Genomic DNA, 17359 nt, shown 5'->3' on the forward strand with positions numbered 1-17359 from the left:
AGAGAGAGAGAGAGAGAGAGAGTGTGTGTGTGTGTGTGTGTGTGCGCGGTTTCAAACATTTTAAAGTCAAGGCCCGTCATTATGTATAGGCTGCGTACCCCCATTTGAAAATGTTTTGTACCATGGTACCCCATAAGAGAAGATTTTTGAATTCTGTACCGTAGATATAGTACAGAATTCTGTATGCTGTAGGTGAGGGGATAACAGTGAAGAAAGTAAAACACAGGATCTGAATAGGGGGCTCTAGAAATGCAAACAGTTGCACCGCCTGTGTCACACAAACTCTATTTTCCCCCCAGCTTCCTCTTATCCCGACGGCTGCACCCCAACGAATGACACCAGTTACAATTTAGGCATTTAACAGACTCTTATCCAGAGCGACATACAATAAGCAAGGTCATCACGCACATAGAATGCAAAGAGACAGTGTAGTAGTGCCTCAGGAAACTAGAACCATAGGATATCCAATAATCAGTCTAAACACTACTGTATACTACAACATAATAACATACAAAAAAACCTATAGGATACCAGGTAAACAAAGAAGCTAGTATATTTTTAAATAACAAAATGACATTCTTCAGTCAGGAAAAACAAGCTTAAGTAATAAAAAACAACAAGCTATGTCTGTAAGGTAGATACTGTTTATCTCGGTCAGTCGCTAGCATGCATCAAGATCACAGTGACACAGCCCCAGGTCGGCTACCAGGCCTGGTGGAGATCTGTTCTTTTCTAGTTGATGCCGCATCCAGAACAGAATGTTCTTTATACTGAGAGTGTGTGTGTGTGTGTGTGTGTGTGTGTGTTTCAGCATCTCTGTATGGAAACAGTGTGTAAATGTGTGGCTGTGGGTGTCAGGGAACATGTGTTGCTATCTGTCTGAAGGCGAGACAGAAGTAAATTGTCTAAATATACATGTGTATGTGTGAGAGTTAGGTGTGTACTGTATGTGTCAGAGGGTATAGGTGCGTAGTGTGAGGATGTGAGTCTTTGGAATAAATATGGTGTTTATGTAAAGTATGTGCATACTAGATTGTGTTTATGTGTACAGAGTGGCGCGTATATATGCGTGTATATGTGTGTGTGTGTGTGCGCGAGTGCTTTCAGAACACACACGTTTGTGTGTGTGTGTGTGTGTGTGTGTGTGTGTGTGTGTGTGTGTGTGTGTGTGTGTGTGTGTGTGTGTGTGTGTGTGTGTGTGTGTGGTTTGCACATGTATGGTGCCAGTGAACAATGCCATCTGTGAGTAGGTGGGATGGAAGGACGGCACCAGGAGGCTGGCAGACGAGGGGGAGGTGATAGCATCCTGATGCCCGAGGACAGGGCCTGGCCTTCTAGCCTGCGAGGAACATCACAGCCAACCACAGCCCGGCACGCACTGTACTGTATCACTGTTGCTGGCTGCTGCCTCTGCAATACGTCGTCATTAAGACCTGAGGCAGATTCTACAAATGCCTTCTAAATCAGTAGTTCTCACACTTTAAAGATTTTTCAAAACTGTTCAAAAATAGCAGATGTACAAGCCCGCAGCGCGGCAAAAAATCAAAAATGACACAGATGCTTCCCTGGTTTAAATAGGTTAGGGCACCACTTAGGCTTTGATGCCTGACAGCTTGTCCCGGGTTCGATTCCCGAGCCCCGGTGGCGGATTTCCTGCGTGTCACTCCACGACTCTCTCCCCTGTTTCCCCCCTGTTTAACCCTGGGAGTGGGGACCCACCCAAAATCATTTGCCTGCTTTCATTCTAAGTGCAAAGATCTATGTATTGATCTGAAGAGCTCATCTTTCCTGTTGCTGCCTTCCCCAATCATTCACATTTGGCTGGTTGGTTTATAACCTATAAATCTGTGGTCTGACAAACTTTGAATATTATACGTATACTGCTTCTAATCATACTGGGTTATTATAGGGTTAGTTAGGGTATTTCCTGTTCCTGTTTACGGGGTAAAGTGTCAAGTTGTCATCATACTTTATGCTGATTCTCACATCCAGGGCTGAATAGGACGGTTGCAGTGTTCATTTAATCAACACTCAGGATATTGTGTTGACTGACTGGTCAGACTGATCTCTATGCATCCATTATGTTTACACATTATTTTATTTATCTGAGTAACTTGTTTTATGTTTTATTGTCTTTCGGCCTGGCGAAAGTATGTTTTATACCTAGTCCGTCCGTGTGTCTGACTGTGAACAGCTAATCTCCGGCACCGTTGGCCCGGCCGCTGCGAAACTGTGCACACACACTTCCTGCCAAAGCCGAACCTCTGGCCCAAATTCTTCAGATTGGCCTGTTATAGCGCCACCAGGATGCCGATTTGTGCAAAACACATTTTTGGATATCACTCCTACATATTTTATCCAAACCTCACGCAAATGAACTGATTAGATTGGCTTCCGAAGTTGGCAGGATTCGTTCTTTTTGAACAAAAATTCTCCCATCATCAACGCAGTGTGCGATTTCCATGAAATTCTGCGCACACCTTCCCACTAGGCCGAGGAGGAAATGCCACCCTTTTCACATTGGCCTGTTATAGCACCACCAGCAGGCAGTGGCGTAGCCAGAACGCTAGTCGAGGCTGGGCCTAGGGAGTCGCGGGTGGGCACGTGCGCCCTAACCGTGCGCGCTAGTGGTTTTTGATGCTTTTTTCGCGGGTTTGTGACAGATTTCGGGTACCTATATATACACTGTTATCAAAATGGCTGAATATGACATAAAAAAATATTAAAAAGTTATACTTATACTTATACTTTTTTTTTTTTTTTTTTTTTTTTTTTGTGGGCAGAAAAAACTTATGGGTGGGCCCAGGCCTACCTATGCCCACCCGTGGCTACGCCCCTGCCAGCAGGTCTAATTTAGCAAAACACATTTTTGGAACAAAATGCCTCAAATCATGAATGCAGTGTCCGATTGAAAGGCCTAATAAGAAATGGCACCCTTTTCACATTGGCCTATTATAGCGCCATCAGGAGGCCACAATAACCTACCTGACCTGGCGGAGACCTGTGCTCCGAGGAGCACTTTTTCTAGTTCAGTCATTTTGTTACACATTACATACTAATAACAGTCAGTCAGGACAATGAACATATTGATATAATAGGTTTATTGATGGTTATATGACATGGCAACAGGTTTGTTTTTATGGTCCAGAATGTGATGTGATGATTGGTTTACATGAATTGGTCCAATCAGCCTAACCCATTAAAACCGGGAAAGCATCAAAGTGTCATTTTAGATTTGATCTAAATAGCATTGTTGTATACTTTGGCTATTCAAAAATAGCAGATATACAAGCTTGTAGATCTGCTATTTTTGTTTTATCGTGATTTTTTTTGTAAACCTTTGAATATATATGTATATTTTGGAAGGGAACAGCTTTTTGTTTGTTTATTTGTTCCGTGGGCTACGTTCTTCTTTTCAGTTTTTGTTTCATGGCTGCGAGTTCCCTCCTGATGTCATGTGGGAGTTCAGACTGTTCCAGATTGTACTGAATAACTGCTAGCTTGCATAAGGTCTTCATACTAGGACTAAAGTCTAAGACGTACAGCTCATCGGGCGTGTCCCATCTTCCATAGATCACGATACGATCTCCCACCATGCAACAGCACATATTATACATCCTTGAACAGGGGCCTTTCCCCTTGGGCTCAACCTTCGTCCAGGAGAAGGTTTCTGGATTGAATCTCCTCATAGTATTGAAGTCCTGGATCCTGCTCTCCATTGTAGGCAAAGGCTGAATGAGCCCTGCGTCCAGGGTTTCCAGATCTGCTTATTATAATTTCCCCGCAAGATTTTATTTGAAAATAGCCGATCTACAAGCTCACAACTGCGACTCGTTGTGAGCTTGTAGATCTGCTATGGCCTGCTATGGCCCAGCCTGCCAAGGACGAGTTTGGACAAGTTTTTTCACACAGAACCAGAGATAACGCCATCCAAAGATGTGCTGCTCCATTCACTCCCTGGTTAACTTATTGCTTAAAAATCTCGGCTCCTGTGTACTTTTTTTTTTCACTATATATTTTTGGCAAAACATGCTATTTTCAACTTGCCACAACTATGGAATGGATTACCGCTATCGGATAATTTTCTACAAGACCCCTGTGTGTGTAATGAGGGGATCACCATGCGGATAGCATTCACAGCTCGCTCGTTTTCGCTGGCAGTAGCGTAACACTATTACACTATTACTCTGGCAGTTAAAGAGTTGTTAACACATCGACCGCCAGAGGTTAATCTCATAATGTACTCACCAGTGCCAAGGTGTTTTTGTTGTTTTTTTGTTTTTTTCATGTCGCCATAGATCTTGTTAAAATCCTTAAGATTGAGATTGAGCCGGTCTGTTTACATCCGCGAGATCTCCCTGTATCTCCCAGTGAAGATCGTGTGTCAAACGGGGCATCCATGTTTGAGTTAGAGCGGATTACGTTAAACAGTGAAATGCGAGGAGAAAAAACTACAGGAAGAGAATTGAGTTTCAGTTTCGTCTGTAGAACGAGGGCGGACGTGATCGTCAAAACCGGATCCCAAATAATTCCGTTTCCGGTCATCAAACCGGAAACGGAAGTGGATCAAAAAAATTCCGAAAGTGCACCCGGACCGCGCATGCGCGAAAAGACTGCAGCCCGTAGGGCTACGGTCTCGGCGCTTAACAGTTGGATTTAACGGACCGTAGGACTAAGTTCTTGGCGGTTAATGTGTAATGGACAATTCATTTTAAAGGAAAATTTACATTTGCCGTGATGACAATTTTGTGATGTCATTGCGTGATGATGTCATTATGTAGAATAGCTAATCGTTACTCAAACTTAAGAGATGTGCCACATCTCTGTCAAAGTCTGCTAGCAAATATGGTGCTGGCTGTAGAATGGGAATGAGACAGACTCTACCCAGCTATAATCGTGCTATACGCTTTTAAAGCAAATAAAAGACTATCCTTCTTTGAAGACACATACTGTATGGAGGCTGTATCTCCAAGGGCAAAAAAATAACATATTCATCTAGATAGACATTCACTATCTCTGCTGTTCTGCTTAACAAAGTAATGAAAATGTCTTCCAAAAATAGTTGACATTTACAAGGAATCTTTAAGGATAAAATCTGTAATTATGTATAATATGCAGTCTATATGGGAATGCCCAGAGATGGTACTTAAAGAGTGTGAGGGGGAACATAAGGCCAGATGCATATACGTCGTTGCACGATGGTGTCGCAAATAGCCGATCTACAAGCTCACAACGCATCACATCGGCAACACGTTGTGAGCTTGTGGGTCGAATATTTTTGACGCGTGACACCGTCGTGCGACGTAGCATAAATTACGCTTAATGACTGATATTATGGAGGTAGTGTTGGTTAGACAGACGATGGCGGAGAAGTTTTCAGCTGGAACCACTTAACCCATTAAAACCGGGAAAGCATCTGTGTAATTTTAGATTTTAGGGCTATTCAAAAATAGTAGATCTACAAGCTTGCACAAGCTTTCTGAAATTTTTTGAATCATTTAGAATTTTTTAAACGCAAATCTTCACTTCTGGGGGTCCCTGCCTGGCACACAGAAGTTTTCAGATGGGGGTCCACGGCCAAATACATATCAATTTGGGGGTCCTTGGCACGAAAAACTACTCATTCAGAAGGCATTTTGTAGAATCGGTCTCAGGTATTAATGGGTTAAAAAACCACAGTGCCGCTGACCTCGTGCTATGGCCTCCCGAGTCCCCTGGCAACTGTGTGAACTCAGGAAATGTACTTGTAACCGACTGCAGTACAGGTAGCAAATGTCAAGCGACCAATTATCTGCTGATGAAGAGAAGGAGTCGGTGTGGTATGGGTACTCACGCTGCCTAGGTTGACTTCTCCCTTGCCTCCTCTGGAGAACTGGCTGGTCAGCTGGTACAGCATGGTGCGGCCTCGCCTCCTGGCCCTGCTGAAGTGAGAGGTGCTCTTCCTGTTTCGCCGCTTGTCCTCGGAAACTGCCGGGGACACGGACATGGGTCAGAGGTCAAGTCAGTCAGTCAGCGGTCAAGGAAACGCATAAAGGACATTGCTAGTTTATCTGTTGGCATGTACAGTACAGCCCACTGCGTGTCCACTGTATTCATATGCCCAATTTTGGCGATGTGAGTTTTGGAGATTTTGTTATGACAAAGATGTCCATGTTCAGAATGTATACTGAGGTTCAGCTGGGAGACTTTACAGAACTGTCATTCATTACACTCCTCAACTATCACCTCATTAGCCCTGCTCCAATCAGATCAGCTGAGCTGATTGACAGTCCCTTTAAAAGGACTACTCCTCCTTCCTTGTCTCACTCATATTCATGCTCTCTGTACAGGTCAACCACCACCTCCCCGACACCACCCAAGCAGCAGGCACTGCCAGGTTGGCCCTATCTACAGGGGGCGGGCTCCTGAAGAGCCCCCTGCCTTCATCAGGCAGGATCAGGACGGTTTTGATCTGATTCTTCTCCTGCGATGGGGCCCGCGCCAAAGCAACATCTTTATATGTTCCATTAATGCATAATCCATTCATGTAAAGCAACATCATTATATGTTCCATAATGCATAATCTTTCTATTCATGTAAAGCAAATTCATTATGTTCCAGCGCCATTCTTGTAAACAGTACTTCGCAATAAATATCATTGCATTCATTTTGTGTAAAGTCTTCCTTAAGCTGAACTATTTGTATTTTTGGCAATGCTGTTTCAGTTTGTTGAGACTTGTCTACATGTATACAAGATTCAAAAACACCCTATGCCATCTGATAGAAATGTGTCTTTGGTTAGGGTCTCTCGAACAACAACATACTGTACACTCATGAAAGACATTATTCAAAAAAACACAATTCTATAAATACAAGCAGGTGTGCAGAAGACAGAAGTGCATTAATAAAATGTGACAGTTTATTTGTCCCCGTTTAAAATGGATATTGCAGTGGGATTTTTATGTTACACATGGTATATCTTGCAGCTCTGTCTCTCATGGGCTTAATTTGTGCCGGAGCTGGCCTGAGCTGCATGGGCTCTGGAACCTGCCCCGTGCGCTCCGGGAAATCTAGAAGGTGTCCCGTCACCTCAAATGCACACACAATACAATGCGTTTTTATTTAGGCTATTTATTATTCATTCAGCTTTCCAGCACTCTCTCCAGAGAGAGTGCTGTTTCTACACGCCTCCGCTCCTGTTTTTTGTGTCAGAATCGTTCATGCTGTAAACAATACTTAGAGTTCTTCTATTGTTACATTCTTATGTTAATGCTTCGATTATTAAATGCATTGTTTGATGTGGAAACACTGATCCTTATGCTGATATTTGGCCTAACTTTCTGGGGCTATTTTATGGTTAAATCAATACATTTTATTTTATGAAAAATATATAAAGAGTTGGGCATATACCTGCGGCGGTAATAATTTACAAATTGAGCACTGCTACTGTATATCCTCATACTACAGCAGCTATAAAGGTTTCTGTCCTGTTCCGTTATCATAAATCACGCTATATTTGGATCAGGGCTTCAAGGTCAAGGCCTATACTGTAGGTTTTCTCTTCCTTCCGCCAAGTTTTGAGTCTCTTAGTTTGCCCTTTCATACGCTTAACAAGCTGTGCCTGCTGAAATCGCACACAGCTGCTAGAGGTGAAAAAGCACAGCCCTTCAGTGAAATGTTCGGCACCTGGACTTCCATTCAACTGCATTACAGAGGAATGACAGCTTCTTCCCCCTCGGGCGCAGTGTTTGGCATTTGTGACAGACTGTGCTCAGGCTCTGGATCAGCACTTCACGTTGCCCTGTGGAAAGCACTGCCTGCTTCCAATGAATGAATGCGAGCTCTACTGTAACGCATTGCGAGGTAGAGAGGGTGACAATGACAAACACGAAAGGGCTCCCCGAACATGAAAGCCAGGGGGCCAGGAGATGGGGCCCAATTATAAATCATGTCTAAAACGGAACAAATGAAAGGTTTTTTTGGGGGGGGGGAGGATTTCAAAGTCCCTACATGCAGTGTACCCTCTGTGGTTGCTGTGGTGGTGTCCTTACCGTGCTTTTCTGTGATGTCCTTGAACGAGAAGAGGAACAGGACCATTTCTCCTTTCTCGTTCTTTATGGGAACTATGTCCAGCAGACACCAGAAGGCCATCCCTGAGAACAAAACCAGTGGCCGTTTTAGCACAGGAAGTGGAACACAGTCAAATCCGGTGTTCATTTAACTCGGAGAGAAATGTGACCAAAGATTTGGAACTAAACATTCCATTATACACACACTTGAGCTGATCTATCCAAAATCAGATGCCGCTGAAGTGCAATGTATGGCAAGTGGGATTTTACTGACGAGTTTGAAACATAAAAATATATTTTTATAAGACATGACATCAACAAGACATAACAATAAGACAAACAAACACCAGACTATAATGCATGTTAAACATGAGTAATTAACCTATCATAATGAGGTGCTGCATAGGCAAACAGAATACAACAGAATACAACAGTTGGACACATTAACAATTGGGCTTGTACAAAACAGAGCAGTCACACAACGGAGTCGAGATGACTTGTGATAGGACCCCAGATGTATTTGAATGTTGCCATGATAATAGTAAATCCTTAAACCAAAACTGCTTTCCCTTGTTAGGTTAAAAGAAAAGAAAAGGAAATTAATTAATTAATTAAATTAAATCAAATGATGAAAAGGATACTAAGAACTAAGCATGAAGAGTCATACAAATAAAGAAAGAAATACGTAAAATAAAATAACTAGAAATATCGCAGTCGCAGTTGTATGCCTATAGTTTACATGTCTGTCCAGACTCAGAGTGTAGTGAATGAAGGAATTTAATGAAAGCCTTGTTACCGTGACCTTTGACCAGCTACTTCTAAACAGTTCATCCTTTAATCCAAGTGGATTTTGTATGCCAATTAAATTCCTCCGAAAGTCATTAAATTCCCACAAGGCACTCCTAAGATATTGCGTGCAAGAAAACGGACAGATGGGAGATACAGTGCGAGGTCACAGTGACCTTTACCTTTGACCACCTAGTTCATTTCATTATAGAGTCCAAGTAGATGTGTTTAATGCCAAATGTAATGAAATTCGCTCACAGCATTCCGGAGATGTTGTGTTCACAAGATTGGGACAGATGGACGGACAAACTTGCTTCCTCATTTGGTGCATTTGGTGTCTTTCTAGGCTTCCTAATCAAGTGCTACCTGTGAGCTCTTTTAACATTCTAGAAAGGGAGCGAATTTCATCTCCTTAATTATTCAGAATCAGAATCAGTTTTATTGTCACATCACAGGTTTACAAGGTAAAAAAGTGGGTGAAATTCTTTTTTGTACATCGTTCCCATCGCAACGTTAGTTTCCATAGAAAGAAGAGGGGGGGGGAGAAGAAGAGGGTGGGGGGCAGGTGGGAAGGAGATCAAAACAAGAGAGCAACAGAAGGCCAGACAAGTTATCTACATATTTACAAATTACCTGAGATAATAAAAAAAACTAAACTAAGGTGCCTGAGCATAGCAGCAATGTATTGTATACTGTGCATGTTATACTTATACTGTGCATGATAGACAATGGACGTTAAGGTGCTTAGAGGAAAAGGAGCACAATAAAAAAAGACCTTAATGATTAAATAGACTTTTTGTCACTTTAAAAATTACGTAGTATCTTTAATCCTTTGGTAAGGCTGGGCGATGACTGCCAGTTCCAAGAGAGGGAGTGAGACTTCTAGCAACCAGAGGCAAATGCTATAATTACATAGGATTTGTCTTTCATAGAACAATTTTCCAATATAAACCCAAATAGAGCACATATAGGATCGGGGGTTATGTCTGTCTGAAACACTTCTAAGAAATTTTTCCATTTAATAAAAGAACCAAAAACCACAATGAAAATGTTGTTTTATCCTCTTGACAGATTTGTACAAATATATGTATGCACTACACATTTTGTCAATAAATATGTCAATACATCAATCACAGACACAGTGTGTCTTCTGTGATCTTGTATACAGGTATTTAGACATCCTGGGGATCTTTTTTTTCCCCTGTATTATTGTGTTGATTTTGAACTGTTTGGCTGCTACTATATATGTCTATGAATTGAATACCAAGGACCCGCAAGGACTTTTTTGGACGGACCTTTTAGACAAAGTATGTAATTGTGCTGTTTCCATTTTTTGCCTTCTAAAATATTCAATCAATCAATCAATCAATCAATCAATCGTGCATGTGAGTATATGGTGCAGCCTGGCCCATTATTTAAAGAGACGGTAGTGATCCCCAGGAGTGGGCTCAGAGAGAGGGAGAGGGAGAGGGAGGGAGAGACAGGGAAAGATAGATAGAGAGAGGGCAAAAGGAGGGAGAGGAGAACGAGTGGACAGAGTGAGATAGAGGATGACTACAGGTTTTTTCAGATGGGAGAGAGGGGAGACACAGAGTTAACGATGGCACCCGGCGAGCTCATTAAGCACTCAGCACAAGATGTGCTCCATTCTCAGCACATCTGTTACATGTCTCCCAACCCTGTCCCGGCCTGTCTGTGAGTGCCCTTATGTGCGTTTTAACCCTTTAAGATCGGGAACGCATCTCTGTTATTTTAGATTTATTTGGCTATAAAAAAATAGCAGATATACAAGCTCATAGCGCGGCACCGAGTGCCGCGCTATGAGCTTGTAGATCTGCTATTTTTGAAAAATCTTGAACATGTGAGCCAATATTGGAATATATATATATATATATATATTTCAAAGGGAACATTTGTAACTCAAATCTTTGCTTCATGGGGGTCCCGGGAACTAAATATTTTGAGATGGGGGTCCACGGCCAAATACATATCATTTTCGGGTCCTTAACACAACACAAACTTTGAGCACCACTGATAAAGCAACATACGTTTTTCAGAAAACTGTTAGGATTTAGAAGACATTTGTAGAATCCACAGAAGCAAAGATTTGAGTAAAAGAAAAATTGCTTTAAAAACATATAAAAGATTTGCACAAAATGTCACAATTTAAAAAAAAAAAATCTACAAGCTTGTAGCGCTACGAGCTTGTATAAAATAATGGTTATAGCTAAAAATAGAAAATGACACAGTATGCGTTCCCGGATTGAATGGGTTAAGAGTGAGAGAGTGGCAACCAAGGAGACGAGAGGTAGAGAAGACGTTACAGGTGGTGTCGTGTTAGCAAGGGAGTCCATTTGGAGAGCGAGCGAGCAAAGTGAGTGATTTCTTTTGGCTTGCACCACATGTGTGTCGGCTCTGCAAGTCGGCTCTGTTGGGTCGACGGGCTCAGGAAGAAGCCGAGGAATACGAATGCCCTCCACTGCACTCCACAGCCTCCCCGGACAAGCCTGTGTAATCCCTCAGAAAAATTAGCGACACACTGGTTCACACCATTGGATTGGGAGGCATTAGCTCTCTGTTGAGCGAACCTAAGCCTGTTGGACCATCAGAGAGGCTTAAGGAATCTTGTGTGGTCTCCTCACCGTGTATGACTTACTGCAAGGAGACTAGGGCTCCATTAAGTTTACAAGGATTTCGTTAAGGGTTTAACTTCCAATTATAAGCTACTTTGATAAAATGCTGCGTACGCACGCACGTGCACGCACGCACAAAGTTGTGTTGCATGACTGATTACATTCAAAATGATCAAACACAAAAAGGCCAGAGAGCTCATTTCCATCATGATCCTTTCAGTGCAAATGTGTGTGACATGCGGTAAATGTGTTGTAGGTGAATCCTTGACGTACTGTATGTGTACATTAATTTTCTTTTTTTTTGTTTAACAATAAAACAAGATTTCATCATGGGTCTAAAAGTACATGGGAGTATCTTATTTATTTATTTATTTACTATACTAATTTATTTATTTACTTACTTACCGTACTTACTTACTTACTTAGTATATTTATTAATTTACTATATCGTAAAAGTGTAGATTAATATAATAACTTTAGAAAAAGTTCTTCGAGTCCAATGACACCTCACAAGGCTCCTTGCGGAGAATTTTTTTTAACCGTGGGCCAAAACCAAAGTTTTGTGCAATAACTTTTCGAGATTTCTTGCAAACAGTCTGACATACAGACTAACGAATGGACAGACGGACTCCGGCCCTGTGCCAGGGAGGCACAGATTAAAAAAAGGAAACCAAAAAGTGAGTGAAAGGCATGAGTGCCCCAGGCGTCTATCCTTGGCCCACTCCTATTTTCTCTCTACACCAAATCTCGAAAAATAGCCCAACACAACACGTTGGAACGTGACACATTGTGTGCTTGTAGATCTGCTGCGGTTAAAAACAATTATGAATCTTAAATTACCCACTCCCAACCAAACCCCAGACTTCCTTGAATTTTACAACTGGTTGAAAATGAAAAAAAAAAAAAAAGTCCATTTACTCAAGTACTGTACACTTTTGAGGCATTTTTACTTTACTGGAGTATTTCCCATTTTCAATACTTTTACTTCTATTCCACTACATCTCAGAGGCAAATATTGTACTTTTACTCCACTACAATTATTTGAACACTTTAGTTACTAGTTACTTTGCAGATATAAATTATTACATTATAAAATATACATTAACCACTTTAGCCCTATTTTATACCTTGACCTTTCCGATCTACAAGCTCATCTACAAGCTCACAACGCGTCTTGTGATCGACGAGCTTGTAGATCTGCTATTTTCAAACATTTTAGTGCTTTTACTTTTGGTACTTTTACTCAAGTACATTTTGAATTCCGGACTTTTACTTGTAACAGAGAACTTCTACATTGCAGTATTGATACTTTTACTTAAGTAAAACATTTGAGTACTTTTTCCACCACTGGTGTTCCCCATGTTCATCCCCTCACCGTTCTTCTTGTAGAAGTGGACCTCGGCCTGGAACTCCTCCCGGCTCTCCATGGCCTTCTCCATCTGCTGGGCGACCTGCTCGCTGGTGTCGGCTCCGTACAGGAAGCGGCAGCTGCAGTTCTTCTGCATCACCTCGGTGCGCACGTAGCCCGTCAGCTCCAGGAAGCCGTCCGAGCAGTAGACGATGGGGTAGCCGCGGTGGCCCTGGGCGTTGCCCAGCAGGAAGTTGCTATCTGCAGGGTTATAGGGAGGCAATGAGAAGGTCAGAAAGAGTTGCTCCGGGCGGAGACTTCAGTATACTCAGTAAAATCCTCAGTATTAATTCTTTAAGACCGGGAAAGCATCTCTGTCATTTTAGATTTGAGCTAAAAAGCATAATTTTATGCTTTAGCTATTCAAAAATAGCAGATCTACAAGCTTGTAGCGCGACACTCGGGTGATAAGAAGTGGCTTGCTAGCTCCTCATGCATTGAAGGAGGCATGATGATGGGTTACAAAATCATGGGATAACATTTTTGGAAAAAATGTAGTTAAAAATCGTTCCAACTCAAGTGGATGGCAGAGTTCACACCACAACTATAACAAAGACAATGGTGAACGATATAGTTTAAGTTATAGTGCTTGGTATGAACATACCAAGCATGAACCTTAACCCAATTAAGCATGAACCCTATTAACAAACAACAAGGTAAATAGTCACATAAGTAGAGAGTACAGAGAACGATGTAGTGCCTCAAAGAAACTTGGATACCAGGTAAACAATAAACCTCACATCCGAGTTAAAATAACTGCGTGCATATACTCAAATGAATGCACAATTAACTTTTCATGTCAGATTTATACTTCAAATAAAGTGTTACATGTTTGGATATAAATGTAACGACTGCATTGCACCTTCACCGTCTGTAAAAGGGCTTTGCAGTGATTCCAGGACCACGGACAGCTCCTTTCCTAATAACAGACTTCCAGCCTGTACTGTATTCCAACTGTATTCATTTAGTTATAGCTGCAAGGCATCCTATGACACCAGTTTTCTGCCTCCGTGGATTAAATTCCAGGACCTCTATATAGTGACAGCCACATGCTGACACTGATGGCCACAGGCCATATACTCTCACTTTTATTGAGAATTCTACCTGCACGGCCCTGAATTCTAATTTATATGTGCCTGACTCACTCCTCTTACTGTATCTCTTGTCCCTTTCGCTGTTATAGAGCAGCTAGTGGTTATTTTTCGGCATCTGTATGTGCGTACTGTACAGTATCTACGTCTGTTTGTCCTGTCAAAAGTAGACCAATCACAGCTCATGCCACTATGAGTGTGGAGTCACAAAAACGGAAGCCCCTTCGGACAATGTATTTTCTTTTTCCTTTATTTATTCAGGGAAACCCATTGAGAGCCAGCTCTCTTTTTCAAGGACGCCCTGATAACAAACATTGAATCCGTTACAATGTCACAACTAATTTAACAATAAAGCAAAAAAGAAAAGCAGAAGCATAAAACAACATTAAAATAATCGTAAAAGACGGTGAATCAGACAATACAGTGAGGACATGGATAACAACACAGAGATTTAAAAATCAGATGCAAATAAACAGTGTTACATAAAACAGGTACAGTCACTATGTAGTGTGTCCTCAAGAAGCACCCTGAATGTCTCTATTGAGACCAATCGCACCAGTTTCAGAGAGTCCTGAAGTTTGTTCCATTTGTGTGGAGCATAATACCTGAATGCAGTTTCTCCGTGTTCACTGCTCTTACGTGGACTGGTATATCTAATGTGTGTTTGTGAACGTGTTGAGTGACCAGTAACCTTTGGTTCCAAAAGCGAGGATAGGTATAAAGGAAGTTTACCACACAAGGCCTTATAAATAAATAAAATACAATGTTGCTCTCTACGAACTGCGAGAGATGGCCAACCTACTTTATCATATAAAATACAGTGATGGGTGAGATAATCATCACCAGTAATACAACGCAAAGCACTGTGGTAGACTGCATCCAGAGGCTTCAGTGTGGAGAGTGAAGCATGAATATACAGTGTATCCCCATAATCAAATACAGACATTATTACAGATTGAACAATGGTCTTTCTGCTGGTAAAAGAAAAACAGGACCTGTTTCTGTAAAGGAAGCCAATTTGACCTCTAATTTTTTCATTAGGTTCTCCACATGAACCTTAAATGAGAGTTTGGCATCTAGCCAAATGCCCATGTAATGTGATGTAATCATGAAACTTATGAAGAACGTGAAAGAATGTTGGGTCATCTAATATCGCCAAGGACCTGAGGGAGTGATGCGCCAAGTGGGAAGTGGGAAGTTTGTAGGATCAGCGGATCCCCAAAAATATAAAGATTTGTGAGTGGGTGGGTGGTTCAGTCGGTCGGTGGACCACCGCATATGGGGGGGCCCCCCATATGGAGTCAAATCGGTCTAGTAGTTGACAAAAGCCATGTAAAAGATAGTGTGTTTTTTTCCCATGTCAACACTGTTCTTGTGAGGAGTGACAGGTGAAAAAAGTACAAAGAAATCAATATCCATAAAAGAAAAAAAGAAAAACTGCACAAAGTAGCTTACTGTTGTTGATAGATAAAGTTCAGACAGGGAAGCTACAACATCTTTTGACTTTTTCTACAGTGAGCTTGGCATACTTCAACAAGCACTTAGTATGGCTCTTCTCTGTACAGAAATACCACAGATGTCTTTTAAATAATTAATAACAGCCGTTTTTTTTTCATCTCCGTGAAGGCACAAAGAAGGGTCTACACAGCCAAATCTGCTGTTTTAATTTACCTTTGAGAGTTGTAGCAATCATGCCTTTTGCATGGCAATTATACAGTAGTATCACAGACATTTATCTAGCGTCCTACCGCTTATTGTGGTATCCCTATTTTGGGAATGCCATTACTCCAAAATGAGTGAAAATAGCAGAGCATGTAGATCGCCTTTTTCACTATTCGTCATACGATGAAGTATATAGGGCTTAAAGGAGTAGTTCACCCAAATAATTTCTTATTTTCTATCAATTACACACCCCATGATATTTTAGTTTTTGTCACATTCCTAAGCCAATCATTTGATGACCGTCGAAGACTCAAAGAGTCTCCTATATTGAATCTCCTATTGCCCGATGACCCGGTGTGTAATTGATAGAAAATAAGATTTTTTTTGGGTGAACTATTCCTTTAAATGGTTAAGGGTTATAGCAATCAAATCAAATACACCCCCCCCCCCCAAAAAAAAAATATATATATCCCACAACTTTCTAACCAATTTTTCACCCTGTGCCAAATGCCTAAGCTTGTAATCCTGGGCGCTACTCTCCCTCTGCCAGCCTGGGGAGAGCCCCGAACTGAGCTCATGCTTCCTTCAATGCATGAGGAGTGAGCAGACCGCTTCTTATCACCTGACAGGAGGGAGTTTCCCCCGGTAGGACGTAGCGCGTGGAAGGAACACGTTATTCCAACCAGTTCCTTTCCCCTCCATCAGGCGCCCCGGCTGACCAGGGGGAGGCAGAATAGAGACCAGGATTACTGCATGTTTTTTGTGAGGGTACCTACCCTAGGGGACACGGGGAGAACATACAAACTCCACACAGAAAGACCCTTTCTCCAACCCCAAGCAATTAATTACGTTCTCAAGGATTTGCTTAAGAGTTACCCATGTTTCTGCTCAATTAATAACACGGTATCAAAATGTCCTGCCAACACACCGTATCAGAGCAATTATAAAGTGCCCCTGGTGTTTCACTTTTGAGTCACGCCTGTGAATTCTGTCACCAAAAAGTGGTACCAAGCGACGCCTCACAGCAAGCCAACAAGTGAACACATCAGACACCAGTTGAGCTACGCCAGGCAGGGAGAGACCCACGAACCAGCCAGACGGACCGCTGTGACTTCCTCTGTGAATGTTGGTGGAGACGTCGCATATAGCACAGAGTGAGCCCTGATGTAAAAAGGTGCCAGAATGTATTAATGTTATTGATTAATATGTAAATTCTGGGGCTCCGGTCTGACATGCTGCCATGGTGCCCCAGAATTCCAAGCAGCACCTGTGATTGTATAGACAGTGGACGCACTTTTCCCGAGCTCCACGTTGATAGCAATTTTGGAGCATGTGCGACCGTAAATCTGTCCATTGTTTATTTTTCCATAGTTTTTATAATAATAATAATAATAATATCCTCCTATCCCACTATTAAAAGAACAAAACTCTGTCGCTCAGTCTGTCCTCATCCATATTTATTTTCTTTTTTTTAAAGATATTTTTGGGGGCTTTTTCTGCCTTTATTGATAGGATAGTGGGCTGACAGGAAATGGGGAGAGAGATGGGGGGGTGACACACAGCAAAGGTCGTCGGGGTCGGGAGTCGAACCCGCGACATGCTGTCAAGCTTATTACCAGCTGATGTGGTATGCGCCTGGACCGCTAGGCCACTGGGACACCCCTCATCCATATTTCTACTCAGTGGGTTGACCAATCAGTCTGTAATTGCATCATGGGCATTGACCATTGG

The 17359-nt window shown here is 42.0% G+C and overlaps 1 protein-coding gene across 1 annotated transcript in view; it reads right to left on the bottom strand.

Moving 5' to 3' along the window:
• The window catches only part of LOC308104109 (voltage-gated delayed rectifier potassium channel KCNH4-like), an 86837-nt gene that overhangs the window by 50014 nt on the left and 19464 nt on the right, over positions 1–17359 (bottom strand). Inside the window, exons 2-4 of the mRNA XM_080454413.1 lie at positions 12843–13076; positions 8001–8132; positions 5834–5967 (exon numbers count right to left, since the gene is read on the bottom strand). Of these exons, the coding sequence (XP_080310539.1) occupies positions 5834–5967; positions 8001–8132; positions 12843–13076 (500 nt within the window). The remainder of the gene's footprint in view (positions 1–5833; positions 5968–8000; positions 8133–12842; positions 13077–17359) is intronic.

This window comes from Gymnoscopelus braueri (genome assembly GCF_963280865.1).
Source record: "Gymnoscopelus braueri genome assembly, chromosome: 17".
In the NCBI taxonomy this organism is placed as follows: domain Eukaryota; kingdom Metazoa; phylum Chordata; class Actinopteri; order Myctophiformes; family Myctophidae; genus Gymnoscopelus; species Gymnoscopelus braueri.